This window comes from Anastrepha ludens, chromosome 4, assembly GCF_028408465.1.
Source record: "Anastrepha ludens isolate Willacy chromosome 4, idAnaLude1.1, whole genome shotgun sequence".
Lineage (NCBI taxonomy): Eukaryota > Metazoa > Arthropoda > Insecta > Diptera > Tephritidae > Anastrepha > Anastrepha ludens.
In genome coordinates this window covers 57,015,557-57,041,098 of record NC_071500.1, presented here as the reverse complement: position 1 = coordinate 57,041,098, position 25,542 = coordinate 57,015,557, and the positions used below count along the sequence as shown (strand labels likewise).

General features: G+C 38.5%; 5 protein-coding genes across 5 annotated transcripts; 3 read left to right on the top strand and 2 right to left on the bottom strand.

The window, feature by feature from the left end:
• Window positions 1–10,721: 10,721 nt before the first annotated feature.
• On the top strand, window positions 10,722–11,174 carry LOC128861499 (uncharacterized). The gene is made up of 2 exons (XM_054099670.1): window positions 10,722–10,784; window positions 10,855–11,174. The coding sequence occupies exons 1-2, from the start codon at window positions 10,773–10,775 to the stop codon at window positions 11,125–11,127; spliced, it is 285 nt and encodes a 94-aa protein (XP_053955645.1). The 5' UTR covers window positions 10,722–10,772; the 3' UTR covers window positions 11,128–11,174.
• Window positions 11,175–16,918: 5,744 nt separating this feature from the next.
• On the bottom strand, window positions 16,919–17,365 carry LOC128861498 (cuticle protein 16.5-like). Its single transcript, XM_054099669.1, has 2 exons — window positions 17,354–17,365; window positions 16,919–17,280 (listed from the first exon to the last, which is right to left on the bottom strand). Exons 1-2 carry the CDS (start codon window positions 17,363–17,365, stop codon window positions 16,945–16,947), a joined length of 348 nt encoding a protein of 115 aa, XP_053955644.1. The 3' UTR covers window positions 16,919–16,944.
• Window positions 17,366–17,821: 456 nt separating this feature from the next.
• On the top strand, window positions 17,822–18,436 carry LOC128861497 (cuticle protein 16.5-like). Its single transcript, XM_054099668.1, has 2 exons — window positions 17,822–17,992; window positions 18,063–18,436. Exons 1-2 carry the CDS (start codon window positions 17,981–17,983, stop codon window positions 18,372–18,374), a joined length of 324 nt encoding a protein of 107 aa, XP_053955643.1. The 5' UTR covers window positions 17,822–17,980; the 3' UTR covers window positions 18,375–18,436.
• Window positions 18,437–23,192: 4,756 nt separating this feature from the next.
• On the bottom strand, window positions 23,193–23,962 carry LOC128862453 (cuticle protein 38-like). The gene is made up of 2 exons (XM_054101092.1): window positions 23,627–23,962; window positions 23,193–23,567 (listed from the first exon to the last, which is right to left on the bottom strand). Exons 1-2 carry the CDS (start codon window positions 23,636–23,638, stop codon window positions 23,232–23,234), a joined length of 348 nt encoding a protein of 115 aa, XP_053957067.1. The 5' UTR covers window positions 23,639–23,962; the 3' UTR covers window positions 23,193–23,231.
• Window positions 23,963–24,078: 116 nt separating this feature from the next.
• Window positions 24,079–24,723, top strand: LOC128862456 (uncharacterized). Its single transcript, XM_054101095.1, has 2 exons — window positions 24,079–24,266; window positions 24,337–24,723. The coding sequence occupies exons 1-2, from the start codon at window positions 24,255–24,257 to the stop codon at window positions 24,607–24,609; spliced, it is 285 nt and encodes a 94-aa protein (XP_053957070.1). The 5' UTR covers window positions 24,079–24,254; the 3' UTR covers window positions 24,610–24,723.
• Window positions 24,724–25,542: the final 819 nt, after the last annotated feature.

Sequence of the window (25,542 nt, the reverse complement as noted above, 5' to 3'; positions counted from 1 at the left end):
AGCATTTCTGTAGAAGGTAGCGAATTAATTAGGAGATATACAGATAATTTTAAAGTATGAATGAATGAAATATTACCACAGATGCCACAACAATTATAGTGTGGCCGCGTGTGTGTTTGTGGTTAATCAGTTATATTTTTTCGGAAGTCTTTGCTTTAATTATCTGACCTAAATCTCTCAAGGTGACACCCGTGCGGCAAACAATCAGTATTGTTTATTACCTTTAAACTCGATAAAATGCATGAACATAAGTTGCTACCAAAATACTTTTTTCTATTATCCGTACTTTTTATATATTGAAATAGTTTGACTTCAATATCACGGCTTTAATTATTTTACTTCGTCTTTGCTTGTGTTTGTCTTTTCGCAATAATTTCTCACTTAGTTTTAAAATCTCATTCCAAACTTAAATGAGGCATGTTCTGGGAATCGTGAGACAAGAAGTCCTGCACTTAACGTAATTACATTTGCGACTTGAAATTGCGCAAAGTATAAAACAGCTGGTAGCATAAACGACAATAGCAATAACAACAGTAACTGTATAAAGCAACATCCATTTTACTGAGTAAGTTTTTCTGATATTAATATAAAAAGTTTTCATCATTGTTTACTTCCCACTCCCCACGTCATCACCTCCCCATATTATAACACTCTCTCAATTGCTCTCTTCATCATCATCATTTTCTAGATTTTCCCATGCTAAGTGTCGGTACCAGCTGTTCTTCACCTACTTTTTGTCAGTATACACGTACCTACATACATAAAACTTGTGCATTTGTGTGTGTGTAAACACTGATCCCAGCCAACCAGCCCATTACGCAAGGTGCACAATTAGGACTTTCTGTAGGAGCGTCCCAAGGCAGCATATCCGCCGAAGAAAAGTGCCTTCTTTATATACATACAAATATGAAAAAAAATGTCTCTGTAGGCCTCCGCCGCCGGCTGACGTAGCTGAATGGGTTGACGCGTAACTACCATTCGGAATTCAGTGGGAATGTAGGTTCGAACCTTGGTGAAACACCAAAACGAAGAAAAAGTTTTTTCTAAGAGCGATCGCCCCTCGGCAGACAATGGCAAAACTTCGAGTGTATTTCTGCCACAAAAAAGTTCCTCATAAAAAAATATCTGCCGTTCGAAGTCGGCTTAAAACTGTAGGTCCCTCCGTTTGTGGAACAGCATCAAGACATCAAACACGCAGAAAGGGTGTACGCGCCAATTATATATTATAGATATAGGACTCCTTAATTGGATGATTTCGGTGTCCTAGAAGGCTAATTCAATAAACTCGTAAATACTCCTTTGTACTCCCTTATCGCCTACGATTTAAAAAAAAAAGTTCCTTCAGTCATTCAAAGATAACCTAGATTGAGCGTTTTGGGAATATTTTATTCACTTATAGTTATTAAGTATTAAACTCTGTCTGAATTCCATTTAAATAAAAAAAAAACTTAAAATAAAAGATATTTCATACAATACAGGTATTATATTTAGAACAAGAGAGAAGAAATAAGAAAGTAAATGAAAACAAAGTTTATTCTTTTTGGGAATCCATTTGAAGCTTGGAGCTACTTTGCGCTCACTCGACTGAATTCCTTGTGAAAGAAAACAAATATTTTGCTATCTGCGCCTGTCGCTAATATTAGTCGCTTATGATTTAAACTTATTCTCTCCATCGTGAAACACAACTTGATTCTAACCTCTGGTCTTGGCGACTTCATTTTCACTCTTGCACTGGAGCGCCCCGCATTTGGTTGGCTGGGATATTTCAATTTGTTGGCACAAGCGAATGAGAAAGCAGCAATGTAAATAAGAGCGAAAAAAGTCTATGGCCATCTATATAAAGAAGCAATAGCATCAACAAAAGCTAACTGCTGAGTACTTCGACAATATAGTCGTGCCATCGAGAAATGCGCAACTTTTGTCATCTGTTCTAACAACATAATCGGTGTTGTGTTGTTTCTTTTTATTGTTTTTGATGTCTTAAACTTGTAAACTCATGCATACAAATAACTATGCACGTACATTGTAGATGCCCCACAGAGAAAACTTGAACTAAATAATATTCTGGTTCAGAACTAATACCATTAATGCGCCAATTGCGCCTAACGCCATCCGTATTTAAAGTGTGACATTCGATAAGGAATTTTATAACAGGATTGTCTTTGCCTATAAAAAGCCTGCGAAAGAAAACATTCCGTTTGGTAATCGGTGGTGAGCAGAGCTAAGGTACTTGCCAATGACTACTTTTGTATTGTGGACAGCGTTGGTTGGTCGCTGAAAAACACTGGTTGCTCATGCAGGCGCAGCTCGCTAAACGTTCTTTTTAGTTTTCCGGCTCTTCCTTACTGTTTACGATAAGCTTTAAATAATACAACGCTACAACATACAAAAGTTATATTTTATTGTAAAATAAACACAACTCTACAAAATCCGTTATTGTGCTCTACAAAGCATATTACTTCTTTCGACATGAGGAAGGAGACACTGCTAATGTCCATGGTCTTCGGTATAGTGTGTTGTTAACTGACAGAGCTTGATAATATCGATATATTCTTGAGGAAGGAGACTCTGCTAATGTCAATTGTCCTCGGTATAGAGTGTTGTTAACTGACAGAGCTTGATAATATCGATATATTCTTGCTGTTGTTCCAACAAGACGGTGTTACATGACATATAAACGAATCAACGCTCGAAGTTTTGAAGCAGAAATTTGACGACTGGGCCATCTTCCGGCGAGAGGTCATCAATTGGCCGCACAATATAAGACTTGTCGATTATTCACTTTGAGGCCATGTGAAATTTTTAGTCTACGCTAACAAGCCAGCCACTCTGCATTATCCCGAGCTCAACATTCGAGCCTCTTCCTGACCGCATCCCGTTCCTTGATGAAATCGAGAGTTCCAGATGTTGAGGCGTGCATCGCGAAAACTTCTAAACCGGGCCCTTAAGACTAATCTTGCTGAGGACTGGGAACGATACCGTGATGTTCAGAAAAACTGCAAGAGCCTTATTCGGGAATCGAAAACAGCCTCCTATAGGGAATTCTCCAGGGGTATTGAATCTCTGAGTGACATGGCGAAATTGGTTAGGATTCTGAAAAGGGACCCAACTGCAAACCTGGGGTCACTTAGGAAATCTGATGGCTCCTTAACGGAGAGCCAAAGTGAGAACTCAGCTTGCTGATGGAACCTCACTTTCCAGGTAATTAGATAAACGTTGTCTGGCAACAGCTCTTGACAGAGGCGGTTGTTAGAGCTTGACTGCCAGAGTCTCAACTGGGATCAAACTCAGAAAATGAGCCCGGCAAACACTGTTTTCGCATTTTCACGGATGGTTCCAGGATCGAGCACGGCTCCGGCTCTGGGGTCTACGTGGAATACAGCGGGACAAAATTGCACTTTGCTCTTGGAATGCATGCATCAAGAAGCGATGAACTTTGTTGTGAAAAACAAATGGAGAGGCAGATCTATATGTGTCTGCAGCGACAGCCAAGCTGCCCTTATGGCCTTATACAGCCCTCCAACCACTTCAGGGGTTGTCGAGTCCTGTAAATCCAGGTTTAACAATGTCGGTAGACATAATAGCCTGGTGGAATATTTGATTGGAACGAGTCACAAAAACATTGAGCCGATTGCTTGAAGCACTACCAGCGAAGCTGAGGCGGTCAATTAAATTATGTTCCTATTCATACTAATGGCACGAATGTAGCTTCAAAATAAAGCCAGAATCAAATTGATATCTTAAATTTCCTTGCTAGTCGATTTCCTGAAGGGTATGCATGGAGGTAGAATTGTGTACGAGTATATTCAGCTTCTGCAGACTTAATGCCATGCTCTTTCTTACTCAGTAGTATCAGCGTTAGCTTTTGTTGGTGTATCGTTAAATTTTGCATAATAAAATTTTTGAATACTTTGCGTAGGAAGAAAGTATTTTTAGCGATATTCGAGAAACAGCTATTGTGTTAGTGACATATTCACATACAAGGTGCATTAGGGGATACTCGTTAAGCCGACTTATTTTATTTAAAATGTTCTCCTTCCGATTCAGTAAAGCATTTGTTTTTTTTATCTACAAGTATGATTTGATGGACGTTCTTCAAAACTCAGTTCTTTCATCGACAAATGCAACCCGAAAAGATAAACGTCGCACGGTGCACAGTGCGGCCGATTCCCGAAAAGCTGGCCAAAACTCAAAAAATTAAGTAATTGATTCAAAATTTCTTACTCGGGGGTTGTCGGGGTCGCTGATTACGAATTTGATCTTAAAATTTTGAAAATCCACCCCCTTCCACCCCTATTGGCCACCCCCGCACGTGAAATAGCGTATATTCAAGAACATAATCAAGATGCATGTAAATTTATATGTTTTCGGGGTCGCAAGGTAGCAAGTGGTAGCAGCTGAATCTTATTTTATTCAGTAACCATTACTTTTTTGAGTAACCTTTAATAGGTTTCAAAGCAGCATATGCCGGCGTTGTATTACTATACAGTTTGAAAACTCAAATTTTATAAAAAAAATTGCAAAAAATGTATCTACGTATTGCTGCAGCTAAAAATTTTGTGTCGAGGTATTGATATGTACTAAAGATTTCTCGTATTTTACTAACCTTCCGAAGATGATTCCATTTGGTTTTGTTCAATTTACTCCATTACAAAATCTTTCAAATGTGTACAACTTTCACTATTCATCGACGGTAATACTATGCTCAAACGAAGGCCACGTTGCGACTGAAAATACAGAGGATACTTAGGGTACAGGACGTTGCTATGAACGGTTTTCACTACTCAAGGCATTACTGTAGCCAACCCAAAGACAAAAAAACTCTATCTAGAAACTTTTTTTTTCGGCTTCTGGCCAGCTTTTTGGGAATCGGCCGCACTGTACGGTGCCCTTATTTCCTTGTTGTGATTTAGAAAACACTTTTATCTAGCATTAAACAATATGGAAGGTAGGCTAATCGAAATAGACGTCACTGTGCCGCCAGTTTTGCCTGCATGAAAGAGTAAAACGAGTAGGTCCGGATGCGACCGAGTGCAAGACTAAGTATCATATATCCCGCCATCTAACATGCTAAGAGCGCATTTTGTTGTCGGGGACGAATGGATTTAAATCGAACGAGCTTATAACCTTAGCCTTAAAATCTAATTTCTCTTAGCAATATTGGTACTTTGGACCGTGTAGGCAACTGAGTATAAAGTCTTCCCTCGAGGAACAAAAACTTCAAAATCGCAAGCAAGCACATAATCAAGAAACAACTTCAGGCATATACATTCTGTCAAAAAAGTATCGAGAATTATTCAATAAAACGAAAAAAAAAAAATTATAAATCCGGTGAATACGGTGGTTGTTCGATGATATTTGTCGAGTTTTTGATCAAAAAAGTGCTCACAATATGAGCCTTGTGAGACGGTGCGTTATTATGGTGCAATATCCATGATTTTACTTTCCACAAATTGGGGCGTTTTCTTCGCACATTCCCTCTCAAACGTTGCATAACTTCCAAATAATATTCTTTGTTTACCGCAGAATCATTTGAAAAGAATTCCGAGATTCCGAGTGCCTAACATCATGATAATCAAAGAAAAGGTGTACCAGTACTTTCACTTTTGACCGACTTTGACGTGGTTTTTTAGGTTTCGGCTCATGTGGATAGCGCCATTCAGCCGCCTGTTGGCTGGTGTGTATGTCAAATTCATATAACCATGTCTTATCACCCGTTATGATGCGCTGGACAAACGTTGGGTCCGAATTGACGTTGATGGGCGAGCAGATCTCGGCCCTCTGCAAAAGTGTTATACCATTCGTAGACCCGTGTTTTTGTTAAAGCACACTCGTCATAGGCTTTCTGCAATATTTTCAACGATTCGGCATACGAAATCCCGTTCAAAACACAAAATTTAAGACAAATTCTTTGTTCGATATATTCATCCATAGTGATAATCGTAGAGAGCACCTGTGGTTGACTGATATAATTAAATGCCAAAAACAAGCTAACTGATAGATTACGCTCTAACTCTGCTACACTATAGAGAACAGTTGTACCATCATTTCAGCAAAAAAAAATGTAGACATATGTGTAACGCCCACTTTTTAAATGAAGAATTCCCGATATTTTTTTGACAGAATGTATTTTGCTCTATTTTCATATTAGTGCCTAATATTTTTGCAATATTAAATCACCTTAATTTCTAAATAAGATTTTAGAATTCATCAAAAGTACTATTTTTGTTTGTAAAATAAATACATTTTTATATATTACAATTTCCAAAAGTCCTTGAAACTGCGCAAGGTCGGAATGAAGAAAAATGCATTTCGTGTACCGAATTTTCTGCATAAATAGTTAGTAAAATGTAACTGAAATACACAGTTTATTCATTAAAAAAACCTAAAAGAATGCATGAATACAAGCACTTATACATATACTATTACCAGTAAATATTGGTAGTTTATGTACATATGTATGTAAAAACATGCATTGCGTGACGGTTTTTTCTCACAACTTAAATTTATAATACACATATGTATGTATTTATGCACATATATGTATGTACCTACATAATGAACGTACAGCTCTGCGGTAAATCCTGAACTAGTCAAAACAATTTTTAAGTTCAGAACTAGTACGATTTCGATAATAATAATAAAAGTTTCGAAATGTTAATAAAATAAAACTTACACAAATTCCTAATTACAAAGTAATAAATAAAAAAATTGTTCTTAAAAAATTAAAAAGTAAAATTCTGTTTTGCCTTACCCAAGAAGCAAATGTGCAAAGTTCTTCAAATTACCTTTATTCGTTATTATTATCTTAGAATGCAGAATTTATTTGCGGCGAGTTGATGCTGTCGGGTTCATACAGTTGGCAACAGTTATGTGTTCAGTAGTAAGCCGATTTCTCGAAATTGTTTCATAAATTTGCTTCTTTTATTATTTCCACCGAAATTTCTTCTTACAATTTGCACTGTTTAACAATAGATAATCAGTTTTGGAAGTAAGTTTCCAATATTTCCAAACATAAAGCATGCCATGCAAGTATGCAAGTGAGGAGATACGTTCTGAAATAAAACTACCAAAAGCTCAGTCGGTAAATAAAGAAAGCTATAAGAACGAAAAGCCAGATTTGTGGAAAAAATACTAATTGATTTTGCTCCACTTTTTATATATTAGCTCCCCAGATCACAAAGCTATCATTTTAAAAGAACCAGTAGGACCTTAAATATCTTAAATATCATAGAGCAATAACGGTATTCATCTACTATCGTTCCGGTTGATTTTTTATCTTTCTAAAACTCAAGTTATCACCTCGTACGTTTTCAGTTGGTGGAAGACTTAAAAGATATTTCGTGGCGAGAATTATAGTTGATTCCCGAAAATGCGCTCGATAATTGTTTGAAGACTGGAAAATTCGTAATAAATCGAGCGTGATCATGATTTCTAAGAAAACTATTAATCTGAGAAGGTTGAGAATATTCTGTGGTTCTATACAACCGGCATATTTGAGATCCATACCTCTTCCCAAGCATTTCAGCTCTTCACCTGTCTTGCCTTCTTCGGCATTGGATACCTACTTATTAATAATTTCTGACATTTTCTAACATCTGGCTTAAGCTTATTATGTCGTTGCACTATGCACTGTATTTGCTTGATCTGATTAACTGCATATTACGAAACTTGCGGTGGAACCTCAATTGGATGATAACTGCTGAATAATTAATGATAATCGTAAGTCTGTACTTTATGAAAGCATTTTTTTACTTCCCAAGATACGAGAGAAAGAATCTACAAATATTTATAGACCTTTGCGCGGTGGCGATGGCGAATAGAAATAGGAAGGCCTTGCCCGGCTCTTTGTAGGATTCGACAAATGTGCCTAAGATCAACTTATTTGTTATCCTTGAATGATATTGCTGACAAAAGCTGAATGGCTTGTTAAAATTCGCAAAACGTTCATAAAAAAGTATATTAAATATTAATTCGACACCAAATCCATAGCACTGGTAACACAATAGACCGCAGAGTTCTAAGTGAGATCTTTTTTACAGAAAAGCTAACCCTAACTGACCTGGCAAAAGCGGAAGCAGCCAAAGGAGCGGTGACAGCCAACGAGAAAAAACTGTGGCGACTACTGATGCAACGGCGATCGCATTGTAGTTGCGGGCGATCACTGGACTGCTAGTGCCAGGAGTGGTAACGTCAGCAGTTGGGACAGCATAAGCAAATGGAGTGACACCAACGAAGGCAAATTTGGCAGCAGCGGCGGCAATGAGGGCGAGGAGAAATTACTCGGATATCAGTAAAATGCTTACAACTTACGTATTTGAACATTCTTAGTGAATCTTAGTTTGGTTGCTGTATAAGTGTTGATAGCGGGTACGAGTGTACGAGCAGTATATCTTTAATCATATTAAATAATGTATCAACATTTTCTCTAAATATAATACCTATTTCCTTGCAAATTCTTCTTCTTCTTAATTGGCGCGATAACCGCTTACGCGATTTTGGCCGAGCTTAACAAAGCGCGCCAGTCGTTTCTTTCTCGTGCTAACCGGCGCCAGTTGGACACACCAAGTGAAGCCAAGTCCTTCTCCACCTGATCTTTCCAACGCAGAGGAGGCCTTCCTCTTCCTCTGCTACCACCAGCTGGTACCGCATCGAATACTTTCAAAGCCGGAGCGTTTGTATCCATTCGGACGACATGACCCAGCCAACGAAGCCGCTGGATCTTTATTCGCTGCGCTATGTCTATGTCGCCGTAAAGCTCATACAGCTCATCGTTCCATCGCCTGCGATATTCGCCGTGGCCAACGTGCAAAGGTCCAAAAATCTTACGCAGAATCTTTCTCTCGAACACTCCAAGCGTCGCTTCATCGGATGTTGTCATCGTCCAAGCTTCTGCGCCATACGTTAGGACGGGCATGATGAGAGTCTTGTAGATTGTTAGTTTTGTTCGTCGAGAGAGGACTTTACTGCTCAGTTGCCTACTTAGTCCAAAGTAGCACTTGTTGGCAAGAGAGATTCTACGTTGGATTTCAAGGCTGACATTGTTATCGGTGTTAATGCTGGTTCCTAAATAAACGAAGTCTTTTACAACCTCGAAATTATAACTGTCTACAGTGACGTGAGTGCCGACACGCGAGTGCGCCGACTGTTTGTTTGAAGACAGGAGGTACTTCGTTTTGTCCTCGTTCACCACCAAACCCATTCGCTTTGCCTCTTTATCCAGTTTGGAGAAGGCAGAACTAACAGCGCGGTTGTTAAGGCCGATGATATCAATATCATCGGCATACGCCAACAATTGTACGCTCTTATAAAATATTGTGCCTGAGCGATTAAGTTCTGCGGCTCGTACGATGCTATCCAACATCAGGTTAAAGAAGTCACACGACAGCGAGTCACCCTGTCTGAAACCTCGTTTGGTATCAAACGGCTCGGAGAGTTCCTTCCCAATTCTGACGGCGCTGCTGGTGTTGAGCAACGTCATCTTACATAGCCGTGTTAGTTTTGCGGGGATACCAAATTCAGACATAGCGGCATTCAGGTAACTCCTTTCCGTACTGTCGAATGCAGTTTTGAAGTCCTTTCCAAGATTTGGCGTATTGTGAATATTTGGTCGATGGTAGACTTTCCAGGTCTGAAGCCACACTGATAAGGTCCAATCAGTTGGTTGACGGTGGGCTTCAGCCTTTCACACAATACGCTCGCTAGAACCTTATAGGCGATATTTAGAAGACTAATCCCGCGGTAATTGGCACAAATTGCAGGATCGCCCTTCTTATGGATTGGGCAGAGCACACTTAAATTCCAATCGGCAGGCATGCTTTCATCCGACCATATTTTGCATAGGAGCTGATGCATGCACCTTACCAGCTCCTCGCCGCCATGTTTGAATAGCTCAGCCGGCAGTCCGTCGGCGCCCGCGGCTTTGTTGTTCTTTAGCCGTGATATTGCTATTCTCACCTCGTCATGGTCGGGTAACGGAACGATAATTCCGTCGTCAACGATTGGGGTATCGGGATCTTCATTTTCTCTATGACATGCGCAGCTGTCACTGTTTAACAGGTTCGAGAAGTGTTCCCTCCATAATTTAAGATTGCTCTGTACGTCAGTCACCAGATCACCGTCTTTGTTCTTACAGGAAAACGCCCCGGTCTTAAAACCTTCTGTAAGCCGCCGAACTTTCTGGTAGAATTTTCGGGCGTTGTTCCTATTGGCCAGCATCTCAAGCTCCTCGCACTCACGTATTTCGGCCTCACGTTTCTTCTGTCGGATAATACGTCTCTCTTCCTTTTTCAGCTCTCTGTAGCGATCCCACATGGCTGGCGTTGCACCCGATCGCAGCGTGCAAATTGATAAGCCAAATTATCACTACCACCTCATTACAATTCAGTACATTATATATATTATTTTGCATAGATAATACGCCTTCAAACAAAGTTTTAAATTTTGCGCTACCGGGAATGATCATAACTACTCGCTTGCATACATACATTACAAATATCGTAAAAGCAGTCCGCTGTGCATAAATACGAGGGCCATATGTATGCATTTGTAATTGAAGAGTTTCAAAAGGCGTCGAAAATATTAAAGCAAACTTTTAGCTGAGGTTTGATTCCTAAATTTTAGCCTTGATTTGTTGATTTGCGTATTATAACATTACATTTTCTTGCCGAGTTTTTACTATAAATATCAAACCGATTGTGGTTTTTGCTATCAAACCATCTCGATCTTTCGCTTAAGCAACAGCAACAGACAAGAAAATCAAACACTTCAACATGTTCAAATACGTAAGTTTCTTAAAACTTCACTAATATTTTGTAAAGCTCTTTATTCATAACTCTCACCCTCTTCTTCCAGGCCGTTGTTCTTTTCGCTCTCATCGCTTGCGCTGCTGCCAAGCCCGGTTTGCTGGCTGCCGCTCCATTGACCTATGCTGCTCCCGCCGCTGTTGTCGCTGCACCAGCTCCAGTTGTTACCGCCACCAGCAGTCAAGTGATCGCGAGAAATTACAATGGTATCGCCGCTGCACCAATTGTTGCTGCCGCCCCAGTAGCCGCTCCAGTTATTGCTAGCTATGCTGCCGCTACTCCTTTAGCGGCACATTATGCTGCACCTCAGCTTCTGTGGTAAAAGAAAGTACTTCAATCCAAATAAAATTTTCGAAATAAAGACATAAATCATTTTAATTTTGTTGTTTTTTTTTCACATACGTTTTTCTTTGTAAGATAGATATACGAGGTGTGTTCAAAAAATAAGGTGAAGGTTTAAAATTTTGCGGTCTGCGTACATTCGACTTTCGATAATTTCTTTTTATTTGAGTTCATACACTCGTCTCGAAGATATGTTCAGGGTTTAGCAATATGGCATGATTAGTTTGTTTGTGAGGAGCATAAATAAGATAAGAGTTTTGCGTGTTCGGCGATTTTCTGCTATCGACTCTTGGCTCTTCTGGACTCTTCCATTTTAACGATTGGCTTTGGTTTCGATGTCATAATCATTTACCCATGATTCGTCATCAGTTAAGCACCCTTTAAGCAAATCTGGATCATCTTTGACGCCATTGAACAATTCCGGAGCGATGCTCATGCGGCGTTTTTTTTGTCAAAATTCAGCAATTTTGGAATGAACTTCGCTGCCGCACGCTTCATGCCCAAAATTTCCGAAAAGAGTGAATGGCATGAACCTAACGATATGCCGACATCCTCAGCAACTTCTCTAATTGCGAATCGACGATTCTCCATAACTCACTTTACTTTCTCAACATTTTAATCACTTGTTGCTGTGCTGGGGCGTCCACAGCGAGCGGCGTCATTCACATCTTCTTGACTTGCTTGTACCACTTGTAAACATTTTCCTGACTCAGAGTACTCTCACCGTAAGCTACTGTGAAGTACTTTTGAGCTCTTAATTCCATTTTTTACACAAAATTTGATGCAACTTCTTTGATCCATTTTTTTCGATAGCAGAAAATCGCCGAACACGCAAAACGATTAGGCGCTTCTTGGAGTATTTGAGGGAAAGATCCAGCGGCTACGTTGGCTGGCTCGTCCGAATGGATACAAATGGAAAGATCAGGTGGAGAAGAACTTGGCTTCACTTGGTGCGTCCAACTGGCGCCGGTTAGCACAAACAGAAACGACTGGCGCACTTTGTTAAACTCGGCCAAAATCGCGTAAGTGGTTATCGCACCGATCAAGAAGAAGAAGAAGCACAATTGAGCTATACAATTTTTTTGTTAAACAAAAATATTTCTTATAACACTAGCAATTTTATGGACCAATTATAACCTACACTAAAATCAAACAGACTCTCTTCAACCGGGCTTTCACGGGCAATGTGTGCTATGATAACCTACATTTTCAGTAACCAGCATAGAGAACCTGTACATTTGAGCTAAAAGCGTACCTATAGATGCTGATGAGATAATAAGAGGAGAATCGGGAGAAGCGGGAACATTATGGTTAACTTCTAGAGGCATAGTTCCTGAGTGGGTAAACTCAGAGTCTTTTTGGAAGAATGGGAACCCTAGATAGGCAAAGCTTTTTGGAGTATGCGTTCGGTGGGTACGATATTAATCGTAATATTAATTAGATATGACTGACAATAGGCTTTTCACTGTGTTATGTTTACGGAAATTTCCTTTCCATGAAAGGAGCTGATGTTCACTGAGAGTGCTTTGAAGCTTAGCTGGATAATTGGTAGGGTTATCCGATTTTTTAGTGGAGAAATACACCTACTCCGTGAGTAAATATATAACTTTTGCAAGACAAGAGTTTTAATGATCTGATATCTGCATTTTATTATCCTTAACGGAATAAATGAAGTCTTGGAATCCAAATGTGCGCAACACATTTTTAGGCAAAGCTATTTGAAATCCACTAACTTTTAAGAAAAGATTTTTCCCATACTGAGTCCGCTAAGTAAAGAGAAGAAAAGCACAAAATCAAGACGGCAATTCATTAATTTTTTCTTTTTATTTTAGTGTAATTCCAGGAATTTCAGATTATAAGCAAAAACCAATAGTCGATTTAGCCATGTCTGTGTTCAACATAACTCTACCAATAATTAATATATCTGAACGAAGCTTGATACATTTTATACTTTTTGTTCGAAATGAGAGATGCCGGCCAGTAACTATGTCCAACTGCCATATAACAGCAATTTTCTTCAAAATTACTCAAACTCTCCCAAATAATGAAATAAAGAAAATAAATATGAAAAATAGGCTGATCATTTGGATCAGATACAAATATTGTAAAGATCGGATAAAAACCACGCCCAGTTATATTAACACTAAATTTTCGCTCGTCCCTCTGATGTTACAGCTATATAAATTAAACTCTATTGCTTCGGAAAAGTATTTGTTTTCATCTAAAAAATAATTGCTTACCATAGAAGCCAAATCACAGATAAAATAGGACTGTTAGAAATATTTCGATGCCAAAGCCACCTGGAGAGTAATATTTTTCAGGTTAAAAAGTAGCGTTTCGTCAAATTTGGACAAACCGGCAGACAAACTTTTAAATTTTGTTGCATCCACTACTTCAACCACAATAATATTTTTAACAATATTTTCAACCGCATGATACAGATATGTTTAGTCTTTTAGTTGAATTTTGATTAATGTTTTTTTTTTTAATTCGTCTATAATGTAACGCGATTCATTTAATGTGACGATCCGGTCCAGAAGAAGAAAATCCCAATAGTGCAATCACTGCTCTGAAATACACATAAAATGCCATATTCAGAAGACAGTCTTCCAGTTAATATTTTTGCGTTGTTTTATCAGTTTCTTCACGGGACAACAAATTTGATATTTGAGTTTCTTGTTTTGTAGTTGTTGAGCATAAAACAATGCTATGGAGGTATACTATGCAAGTATGTATGAATCTCCATTACAATTCAGTGCATATTTCTGTTTTGCATTCGTCCCTAATCAAAATGTAAAACTGAACACTGCCGCTAATGACCAAAAATGTGTATTTCATTGCAGTATGAGACACATATAAATAAGACCCTGAGTGCATTCTTCGCTGAAGGTTTTAAAAATGTGCAAAAAATGCCAGTAGTCACCAGAAACATAAATGATATCATACTATTTGAATAAATTTTGTACTTTTACTTAAGTGTAAACACAAATAAAACTTTAAATTTGACTTAAAATTTCTTACTATTGTATTAATATAGAAATGGCATAATTTAAAGAATCAAATATACCTTAACTTGATTCAACAAACAGTCAACCTAAATACAAAAAAAATCTCAAGACGTTCAAATACGTAAGTGCTTCATTTACACTATTTACTTTTTCGCACATTTCCACTGTTCTAAAAATTGTTATTGTTATTTAAATTAGTTTCCTCTTTAAACGGACCATTGTTCTCTTCACTCTCATCGCTTGCGCTGCTACCAAGCCCGGTATCCCGGCTGCCGCTGTTGCTGCTCCCGCCGCTGCTGTTGCCGCTCCTGCTCCTGTGGTGACTGCCATCAGGAATCAAGTGATCGCCCAGAATTGCAATGGTATCGCCGCTGCTCCACTCCTTTGGTAAAAATGGAATTTTACGAGTCTGATTTGATACTATGCGCAATAATAAATACTACGCTATGGGAATATCAATAAATAAATATTATAAATAAATTTCCAAACAAAATCATTAAAAAAAAACAAAACGAAAAGTTTCAGCGAAGTAGACTGCTCACCTAGTTTGAATGGTTCATATTCAAATTAAACTATAATCACATAGGCAACCGCCCTACTCGAATGAGTGGGTAAGCGGCTACCACTCGGAATTCAATATTCGGGCGTGAAGCACCATATGATAGACACAGCTTTTTCTAATAGCGGCGACCCTTTGGCAGACAATAGCAAACCCCCGAGTGTATTTCTCTCATGAAAAAGCTCCCTATAAAAAACCATCTGCCATTCGGAGGCGGAGTAAAACTGTTTCTCCATTTGTGAATCAATATCAAGACGGATCCTACAAATTGGAAGAAGAGCTCGGCATAGTAGTATTTTTCACAATTTTTAGCCTCACAACTACACCTACAAGAGCAAAGTTCAGCTGATATCAGCATAAAATCTACAATATTTCCTCCGTTTAAGATTTTGAAGGTTTCGAACAAAGGGCATTGGCACAAGACGTGACGTAACAAATACTTCGCTCACCGTGCAGATTGGACTGTTTGAAGAACTGTCATGGCCAAATCTATGGATGTACAATATTTTCGATATATTCCGTGCCCTGTAAGGATTTGAATTAGGTGGTAGCTTGTCCCCCATCGCTCCTTTCTAAGGATGGGCCGTACCGATACTCGTGAGGTTATCGTTGGGTGATCTGTTCCACCGGTCTTGCCAGTGTTGGAATGGAACGACGCTTCTCTTCTCTTGCAATATCTTTACGCGTTGGTCTACCATCGTGTTCGGATAGCCTTATATATATATATTTTCCAAAATGTCTGCCGACACTAGTTCTGCAATAGCGAAGGAAGCGTCCTCAGAAAGGGTACGGAAGCCGCCGATTTGGAGTTCCGCTAAAAAATATGTCTCGTCTCCAGTAATGATGCGTTTGGCGAATGTTGAGTCGTATTCAGCCTTGGAAATCATGTCTTTGGCGATATCAACGCGTTCCCTTTTTTTCATGAAATTCAGGCCCTTTGGGACCAATTTTGCAGCAATATAGCGCAAACTCAAATCATTAACTACAATGTCCTGAACGGATCCATAAGCACTGTTCAAGTCCTATGCTATCTCTCTAAGTGTTAATTTGAGGTTATTAATCACCTTTCTTTCACTGTATCTTTTTTATCAATTTTTGATGTAGACGACGTGCCACTACGTTTGTCATCCTCGAACGTTGTCCAGATCAATACCATCCAATTCTGATCATAAAACATCGCTAATCATCTCTCGATAGCGCAATCCATTCACCGTAACTGTTGCTCCAGATTCATGTTCGAAAAAGTAAGGCCCAATGACTCCGCAGGACCATAAACCGCACCAAACAGTCACACGTTGAGGATAGAGATGCTTTTCAACAATACCTCTTGGATTTTTTAAGCCCCAGATCCGAAAATTTTGCTTGTTGACGAAACCACCAAGGTAAAAATAGGCCTCATCACTCAAGATGATTTTTCGTTGTTGATGATCGGTCGGCTTGAGTTCTTGTGTTAACTGGACTTTATAAGCTTTCCGGCCCAAATCTTTATGCAAAGTATGGTGTAATGACGCTTGTGGAATGTCTAATTCCAAAAAATGGCGAGGAATTGAAAAACCTGGGTTTTCTTCAACACTTTTAACACTACAACAGCAATATTTTCGGCTGTTCTTGAACAACGTGCACGGGTTTTATTCTTCACATCAACAACATCAACTTGTCCCAACAGCTCGAATTTTTTCACTAATTTCTGTATTGTGGTCCCACAAGGTGCTTCACGATGACCCAACAATGTTCGAGTTTTCAAAAATAAAAATTCAAATACAGTCTATACTTGATTTTTTCATTGTAGAAAATATGATGAATTAACCAAAATGAGACTCACATATGTTCATATGAAGAGTGTCCCAAACTAACAAAAAAAAATGTAGCCTAGTAGCCACGCCCTATCTTATCGAACCGCAAAACTTAGTGATCAACCTAGCAAGAAGCTTAAAAACAAAATTTTTCATTCAATGTTCAAAAACATGAGACATCTGTTTTTCATTATTTTTAGTTAAATATTATATTTACCCTTGCCCATTATTGCAATCCTCTGTTTTGTTTTTATTAGGAAGTTACCCATCTGAAATAACTTTTCTCACTCATCAAAAATTAAAAACAAAAACTTTCCGAACCGAAGAGCCCTTTACTAACTCATACAAATTTTATGATTCTTCTTCAAATTCAAGTAAAAGACTCCTAAATAATTTTGTACTAAAGTTTCTTATTTATTAAAATGTACGAACATCTTTCACCACACGGCAGCAGCCAAGGGAGCGGCGGCGTAACGGGCCAATACTGGAGCGGCTAAAGAAGCAGCAGCATAGTGAGCAGCAGCCAATGGTGCAACTAAGGGAGCAGCCAGAGGAGCAGCGGCAGCATAGCGAGCAACAACTGGGGCGGCAGCAACAACTGGAGCAGCGGCGATACCATTGTAATTTCTCGCGATCACTTGACTGCTGGTGGCGGTAACAACTGGAGCAGGTGCAGCGACAACAGCGGCAGGAGCAGCATAGGCCAATGGAGCGGCAGCCAGAAAACCGGGCTTGGCAGCAGCGCAGGCGAAGAGAGCGAAGAGAACAACGGCCTGTTCAATTAAAGAATAAGAATAAATATTATTTTTATCATAAAAGAAAAAATTTAAAAATTTTTCAACTCACGTATTTGAACATTTTTGGTTTGTTTTTGTTTAGTTGCTGTTTATTGAATGAAAGTTGATAACTGTTTGATATATTTGGTTTAGTGTAGTGCGCCTTTTATAGTAAATTTTAAAACATATAACCCATAGATTACATTTCATCCAATAATGCATCGACATTGGCCTTCAAAGTACATTTAATTCATTGAAAAACTATTTATCGAAATATCCACTTCCATCTTATTACAATTCAGTTCATTTTATTATTTTTTGTAGTTATTTAGTATGCCACCAATTAAAATTTAAATTAACTCAAAATGCCCACAACTACTATGAAGCTCGAAGAAGAAGTGTGTAAAAACTAAGGCCATGGTTTGCATTCCTAATTGAGAGTTTTCGAAAAGAGCCGAAAATATCAAATCGACTACCAAAGAGTTGTTTTAATTTACTGTTGTATTGCAGTGCACATACCTACATATGTAATTGTGTGGGACAATTAGTCATATCAACACTTATTTAAAAATTTTGGTACCAACTTTTGTTTCAGCACTTGGCTATAAATATCCAACCGATTTTGGTTATTGGTATCAAACAATCTTTAGCTTTTGTTTAAACAACAACCACAGACAAGAAAATCAAACACTTCAACATGTTCAAATACGTAAGTTTCTTAAAACTTCAATAATATTTTGTGCAGCTCCTCATTCATAACTCTCACCCTCTTATTCTAGGTCGTTGTTCTTTTCGCTCTCATCGCTTGCGCTGCTGCCAAGCCCGGTTTGCTGGCTGCCGCTCCATTGGCCTATGCTGCTCCCGCCGCTGTTGTTACCGCTCCTGCTCCAGTTGTTACCGCCACCAGCAGTCAAGTGATCGCCCGCAACCACAATGGCATCGCCGCCGCTCCAGTTGTTGCCAGCTATGCTGCCGCTCCAGTAGCTGCCCCAGTTGTTGCCAGCTATGCTCATTATGCTACTGCTCCTTTGGCTGCTCCAGCAATTGCTCATTATGCTGCTGCCCCTCTTGCGTCGTCGTTACTTTGGTAATGAGATAAGTATTTAAGAAAATCGAAAGTTGCAAATGATCCGGTCAAAATAAAATATCTGTTTCGAAAAAATTTAAAATGACTTTGTTGTAAATGAATATCTAGTGAAATTTAGCAAAGTTTAACCTGGGTCTTCCAGTTATAATATGAAAATTTGCAGCTTCTAAGAAAAGTTGATATCATTTTTCTGGATGCCTCGACTTTTCATAGATTATATACGGGTACGATGTATGGGTACGGATATGGGTTAATCTACAATATATCACACCGTCTGGGCAGTTTTTATGAAAACTTTCTATAGCTACTGTCATGATTTCAGTCCACTTCAAACGACACGCTTTTATTTTACTCTTGAATTTGGAAATTAAGTCAGAGTTTTCATAATCTTCTAAGGAATTTTTAGTTCGAACTTAAATTTTAATTTGAAATAAGAATTACTTAAGTGATTGGGCAATCATTATTGTTTTTGTGTAGAACCATTCATGGCATTTATTTTTTTAAGATAATCCCTCCCAAAAGTGGCCGCAACTGCGCTGTTATCCGGCCAGCCGTAAACACCAACTTGAATGACTCCCTGGATTTCGTTAATAACGTTGGTAATGTTGGCTTCCAATACCTCAATCGCAACTGGTTTATCCACATACCTCCAGAAATAAAAATCCAAAGGTGTGATATCACACGATCTTGGTGACTAATCCACAGGTCCGAAACGAGATAAAAATTTCTCACCAAAACGATGACACAGTAAATCCATTGTTTCATAGGCCGTATGGCAAGTGGCGCCATCTTGTTGGAACTAAATGTTATGGGGACCACAGGCTCCAATTTCTGACATCAAAAAGTATTTTATCATGACGCGATAGTGTTCACTATTCACTGTTACATTGGTGCGAGTCTCGTAAAATCTTTTCATAAACAATTTTACGATTTGTACACGTTGTCAAGACGTAAGTCCTTCCATGATGAAATGCCAGCAAATACTGAAAAGTTATGTATTTAGTTTGACAGTAGTCACGTGTGATTTGCGAAAAAGCCCTTTTGGAAAAGCACCTCCAGTCTGAGTTTAAAAAAAAAAAACACATTTTTTCATATTATTCATCATTATTTGTTGGATCGCCTTCAAAATAGGCTCCTTTTGAGCCGATACAAATATTCCAACGAACAACCCAGTCATCCATGGCCCGCTGGTAGGCCGGCGCCGGGATGGCCTTCAGCTCCTTTAGCGAATTTTTTTTAATGTCTTCAATAGACTCAAAACGCCTTCCCCGAAGTGGCAATTTTAGTTTTGGGAAGAGAAAAAAGTCACAGGGTGCGAGATCTGGCGAATACGGTGGCTGTTCGATAGTATTTATTAAGTTTTTGGTCTTGTATTCGCGTACAATCAAGGCTCGGTGCGATGGCGCGTTGTCGTCGTGCAGAATCCACGAATTGTCCTTCCACAATTCGGGCCGTTTACGGCGAATGGCTTCACGTAAACGCCTTAAAGCGGATAAATAATATTCCTTATTAACCCTCCTTCCCTCTGGAAGGAACTCAGAGTGCACCACGCCTTGGTAATCAAAGAAAACCGTGAGCATAACCTTCACTTTTGACCGGCTTTGGCGTGGTTTTTTTGGATACGGCTCGTTCTCGAAGCGCCATTCAGACGATTGCTGACTGGTTTGCATATCGTACTCGTAGACCCATGTCTCATCACCAGTTATTATGCGTTTCATGAACGTAGGGTCCGTATTAGCTCGGGAAACCCTTTCATCAGAGACCTCCTTCCGATGCTCTTTTTGCAAAAATCCATAGTAAAATTCGCCAAGTAAACAAAAGATCAACTCACTTTGACTGCAGAATAAAACACACTAAGTAATAGATCCCGTTCTAATAAGGCTTGTGCATTCAAGGACATGTGTACCAACATGAAAAAACCAACTTTGAAGTGTCAGGTATTCCCAGGAGAGTTTAAATTATAAATTCCGGGTACTTATTTTACACAATGTATATGCACAAGTACATGTAATGGTACCCCCAATATTTTTCCTATGGGCGAAAACCGTTGCACCTATTTATCTATTTATTATTTATTTATTTATTTTTATTGTATGTAGTATTTTTAATTTTATTTTTTACTTAAACTATTTAATAATTTTTAATAAAAAATAACTAAATAGTTAGGTGTAGATTTACCACTTTTTAAAGTTCAGTCGAATTTCACTCAAGTCGAATAAAACTAACACCACTTTAAATATAACAATCCATTCGTTTATTTACTATGAGAAGTAAAATCACAACAACAAACATAATTTTGAAAAATATTTGGAAAGAGGTTGTGGCACCATAGTTGTTGTGCTACAAATGGGCGGTGTACCCGTATATGGCAAACTTTCCCATGGAAATAATTCAGTCGGAGGTTTGACATTGTCTGCCAAGAGGCGAAAGTGAGCAGGAAAACCTTATTTCCTTAGCTTAAGTTTAAAAAAAGATATCGCAGGAATTACATAAAGGCGAAAGCGTTAGAAAAATCAGCGATTGAAATTCTGTGATCTAATCAAAAGAACTTAAACTTAAGGGGCATATACCAAAAGGCATCTGATGAGTGCTACGAGAGGGTGTCCGGCGGCAGAATTAGGTTTTAAATTAAGGCGGGTTATTTAGTCCCGATTCCGCAGTGTACGGGTGTATAGCGTACATTCGCAATCGAAGCGTATTTTAAGGTCAACGATTCATATGCAACTGCTCGTCGTGGATGACGTATATGACGCCGCTAGTAAAGATTTTATTCGTTCATGGGTGCGAAGTTTCTGGGCAACAAGTTCGGTGGCAAACAATCCACTCTCGGAGTCCAGTCGGCCATCGAGAATAAATCAAAATATTGAGCTCGCCGCTACAAGTTTGCACGATAATCCGCTTCACTCCGTGCGCAAGAGAGCCGCTGCTCTACGCCTTTGAAAAACTGTTGCGCATTAAATATTGAGGAAGGATCCCAAAATTCATATCGGGCAACCGCTTAACCTAACGAATGCAATTACTGGTGAAAGAGTAAAATTGCCATTGTCTACCTAAAAAACAAAATCCACTATTAAAACATCAACACCCACTTCAAAGTCCCAAAGTGGCGGTTTGGTGTGCATTGTCAAGCAGTGGAATAATTGGACCGTATTTGGACTTTGAAAATCGTCGAGGACAAACCATTTCTGTCTTTCAAAACGACCACATCAGCTCTACAATAATACCGTTCGCAAGATTAATGACAACCCAATATCACTTCTTCAGGACATTTAGGTCCTCTATATGTTTAGAGGAATTAATTTTAAAAACAAGAAGTGCACACTTTTAATCTTTTTTAAGAGTTATTAAAACAAACGTTTATCATTAGTAATTATTTTTTAAGTCAGCTATTAATTTCTAATTATGCCCGTAGTTTAATTACTCCATAGTTATCTAGAAATAAACTTAACTTAAGTGATGTAAGAACTTAAAGATATTTACACAAGATATCAAATCAGGTTACGAATGCATCCTCGCGACAAATGAATATTTCATCTCTGTTTAATTGGGGTTGATAAATGTTCCATTCGTTCCTAACCTTCACAGCTATCCCTCAGCTAAACAATAGTTTTGAAAGCCTAAGTTCAATAGCTCTCTAAGTTCCTTAAGTCTGGAACAAACATTTGTCCATGCTTCCCATTTCACAAGTGACTCCTAAGTGCGTTAAGTTATGTTTAGGACTAGAGGAATTGCACTATAAGTTAGTATAGCTTTTTATACAACAAACACTATTTCATATTGAAACACTCAAGCTTATTCATATTTCAAAAAAATTTTAAGTCGATTTTGCTTTTTTGCTATAAAAAAGGTTTTCCCTGCCTCCATTTCATATGCACTCACACTATACGCAAATCCATAAACCATCATTTCATTGCGATCGTCGTACTGTTAACGTACGAAACAGAAAAGCGGGTTACGCGATTGCCCTGGCAGTTACATATTTACATCTGCAATAAGAAATAAAACAAAAAAAAAACCGGTTAATATGAAAGAATGGTTGAAAAATAGGAGTAATCGTTCTCCTATTAAGTTAAAAAATGTAGGAATGAGTACACCAGAGGAGTATACAATTTTTTTATTAACACTTGTAAGTTTTCCGCTTACTCTTATCTTGACTTTGGTCAGTAAAAACATGAGAAAATCCACAAACTGCGCCACACTCTAGCGGCAATTCCCAGGTAAATGAAAATTTTCAATTACTTGGGGTTTGTGCTCGCACTTCGTCATACACGATGGACTTAAAATATACCGAAATTCCAGGATCCGAATGCACACAGGCGTCGAATGCTTATAGCCCTTTCGCGCACACTATTTTCAAAAAGAGGAACATAATGCGCTATAGTAGTGGATAGGTTTCCAGTTTTGATGAAACTGCACCCAGTACGAGATAGTAATTTGATCTGTTGTGAAGCACGTAACGAAGGTAAATTTTGTCTCACAAAAAACTATTTGTATGCTGTTTGTCTGTTTCAACGCGCCAGTCTCCAGAACTACTGCGACGAAGTTTGATGGGTACGGCTTCATAGACATCTTGAGTTTAACTTATGGTAATAAATATATCATTCTTTCATTAATTGATTAAAAACATGATATCTTAATTTTACTTTCTATTCAGCATCGCTCTATGGTTGTCTTAAAATATTACAAAATTTTTGTTTTCTCATCAGAAAACAAAGTTTGAGTATTTTTCAATTCAGTTGAGTATTTTTCAATTCAGTTGAGTATTTTTGAAGGACCCTCCAAGCCGAAGAAAATCAAGTAAAAGTCTCTTAAATAAATTTGTACTAAAGTCTTCTCATTTATTAAAATGTACGAACATCTTTCACCACACGGTAGCCGCTAAGGGGGCGGCGGCGTAACGAGCAACAACTGGAGCGGCTAAAGGAGCAGCAGCATAGTGAGCAGCAGCCAATGGTGCAACTAAGGGAGCAGCTAAAGGAGCAGCGGCAGCATAACGGGCAACAACTGGGGCGGCAGCAACAACTGGAGCAGCGGCGATACCATTGTAATTTCTCGCGATCACTTGACTGCTGGTGGCGGTAACTACTGGAGCTGGTGCAGCGACAACAGCGGCGGGAGCAGCGTAGGCCAATGGAGCGGCAGCCAGGAAACCGGGCTTCGCTGCAGCGTACGCGAAAAGAGCGAAGAGAACAACGGCCTGTTCAATTAAAGAATAAGAATAAATAAAAGAAAAAATTTAAAAATTGTTCAACTCACGTATTTGAACATTTTCGGATTGTTTTTGTTTGGTTGCTGTTTATTGAATGAAAGTTGATAACTGTTTGATATATTTGGTTTAGTGCAGTGCGCCTTTTATAGTAAATTTTATAACATATAACCCATAGATTACATTTCATCCAATAATGCATCGACATTGGCCTTCAAAGTACATTTAATTCATTGGCAAACTATTTATCGAAATATCCACTTCCATCTCATTACAATTCTGTGCATTTTATTATTTTACGTAGTTATTCAGTATGCCACCAATTAAAATATAAATTAACTCAAAATGCCTACAACTACTATGAAGCTCGAAGAAGAAGTGTGTAAAAACTAAGGCCATGGTTTGCATTCCTAATTGAAAGTTTTCGAAAAGAGCCGAAAATATCAAATCGAACTACCAAAGAGTTATTTTAATTTACTGTTGTATTGCAGTGCACATACCTACATATGTAATTGTGTGGGACAATTAGTCATATCAACACTTATTTAAAAATTTTCGTACCAACTTTTGTTTCAGCACTTGACTATAAATATCCAACCGATTTTGGTTATTGGTATCAAACAATCTTTAGCTTTTGTGTAAACAACAGTCACAGACAAGAAAATCAAACACTTCAACATGTTCAAATACGTAAGTTTCTTAAAACTTCAATAACATTTTGCACAACTCCTCATTCATAACTCTCACCCTCCTCTTCCAGGCCGTTGTTCTTTTCGCTCTCATCGCTTGTGCTGCTGCCAAGCCCGGTTTGCTGGCTGCCGCTCCATTGGCCTATGCTGCTCCCGCCGCTGTTGTTACCGCTCCTGCTCCAGTTGTTACCGCCACCAGCAGTCAAGTGATCGCCCGCAACCATAATGGCATCGCCGCCGCTCCAGTTGTTGCCAGCTATGCTCATTACGCTGCTGCTCCTTTGGCTGCTCCAGCAATTGCTCATTATGCTGCTGCCCCTCTTGCGTCGTCGTTGCTTTGGTAATGAAATCTGCCTTTAAGAATCGAAAGTTGCAAATAGCCTGTTTAAAATAAAATATCATTATTGAAAAAAATGTTACATTATGTTTTATTACACAATATAAATATTTAGTTTCCATATCGATTGCTGTTGGTAGAGATTATCTAGTAACATTTAGTAGTGTTTAGCTGACGATTTCTTGATATAAAGCGAATAGAAGAGAATTAAGAAGAAAGTAAAACTTGCTGCACAGTTTTTCCAAAGGACAAGCAGCACCCACTTTCACAAAAATATATTCAAAACTGAACCATTTTTCCATGCCGAACCATACCTCATACAAGCCATGCATTTACTCTTATGGAGTGCGATTCTACGAATTATAATAGTAAAATTTGATAAAATCCTTTCTGACTTACAATATTTTTCTGCATCAGATAAAAGAAATCACCCTGCGCGATACCTTGTTTGGTATCAAGAGGGCTGATAGGTTCTTATATCTGACAGAACTTTTGGTGTGGCTCATCGTCATATACATAGCTTATTTTCTTGTTGTCCAAAATGACTTTAAGATGGTTTCTTCGAAACATGGCATATTGAGAATAATTATTTGGTCGACAGTTTATTTTTCTTACGATGCTGAGAATACTAATATCATTTCAGTCGACACAGATTGATTGTTCACCCTTAAATTCAAATCAACAGGCATGGATAGTTCAGACGACAGCTGCTCGCGCAGCTTTGCTGTTCTTTAGCCGCGCTATAGATTTTATGCTTTTTTGTTTTCCCTTCCTGAATGAAATAAAAAAACAATTTTTATTACTTAAAATATGCGCTAATATCTTAAATGTAACATATGCTTTCAAAGGATTAAGATGGACAATTTTATATTCATATGTTTTATACTTCCATTTTTATATTTGGTGCCGATTGTCTCAATCCGAGGCATACAGTACCGAA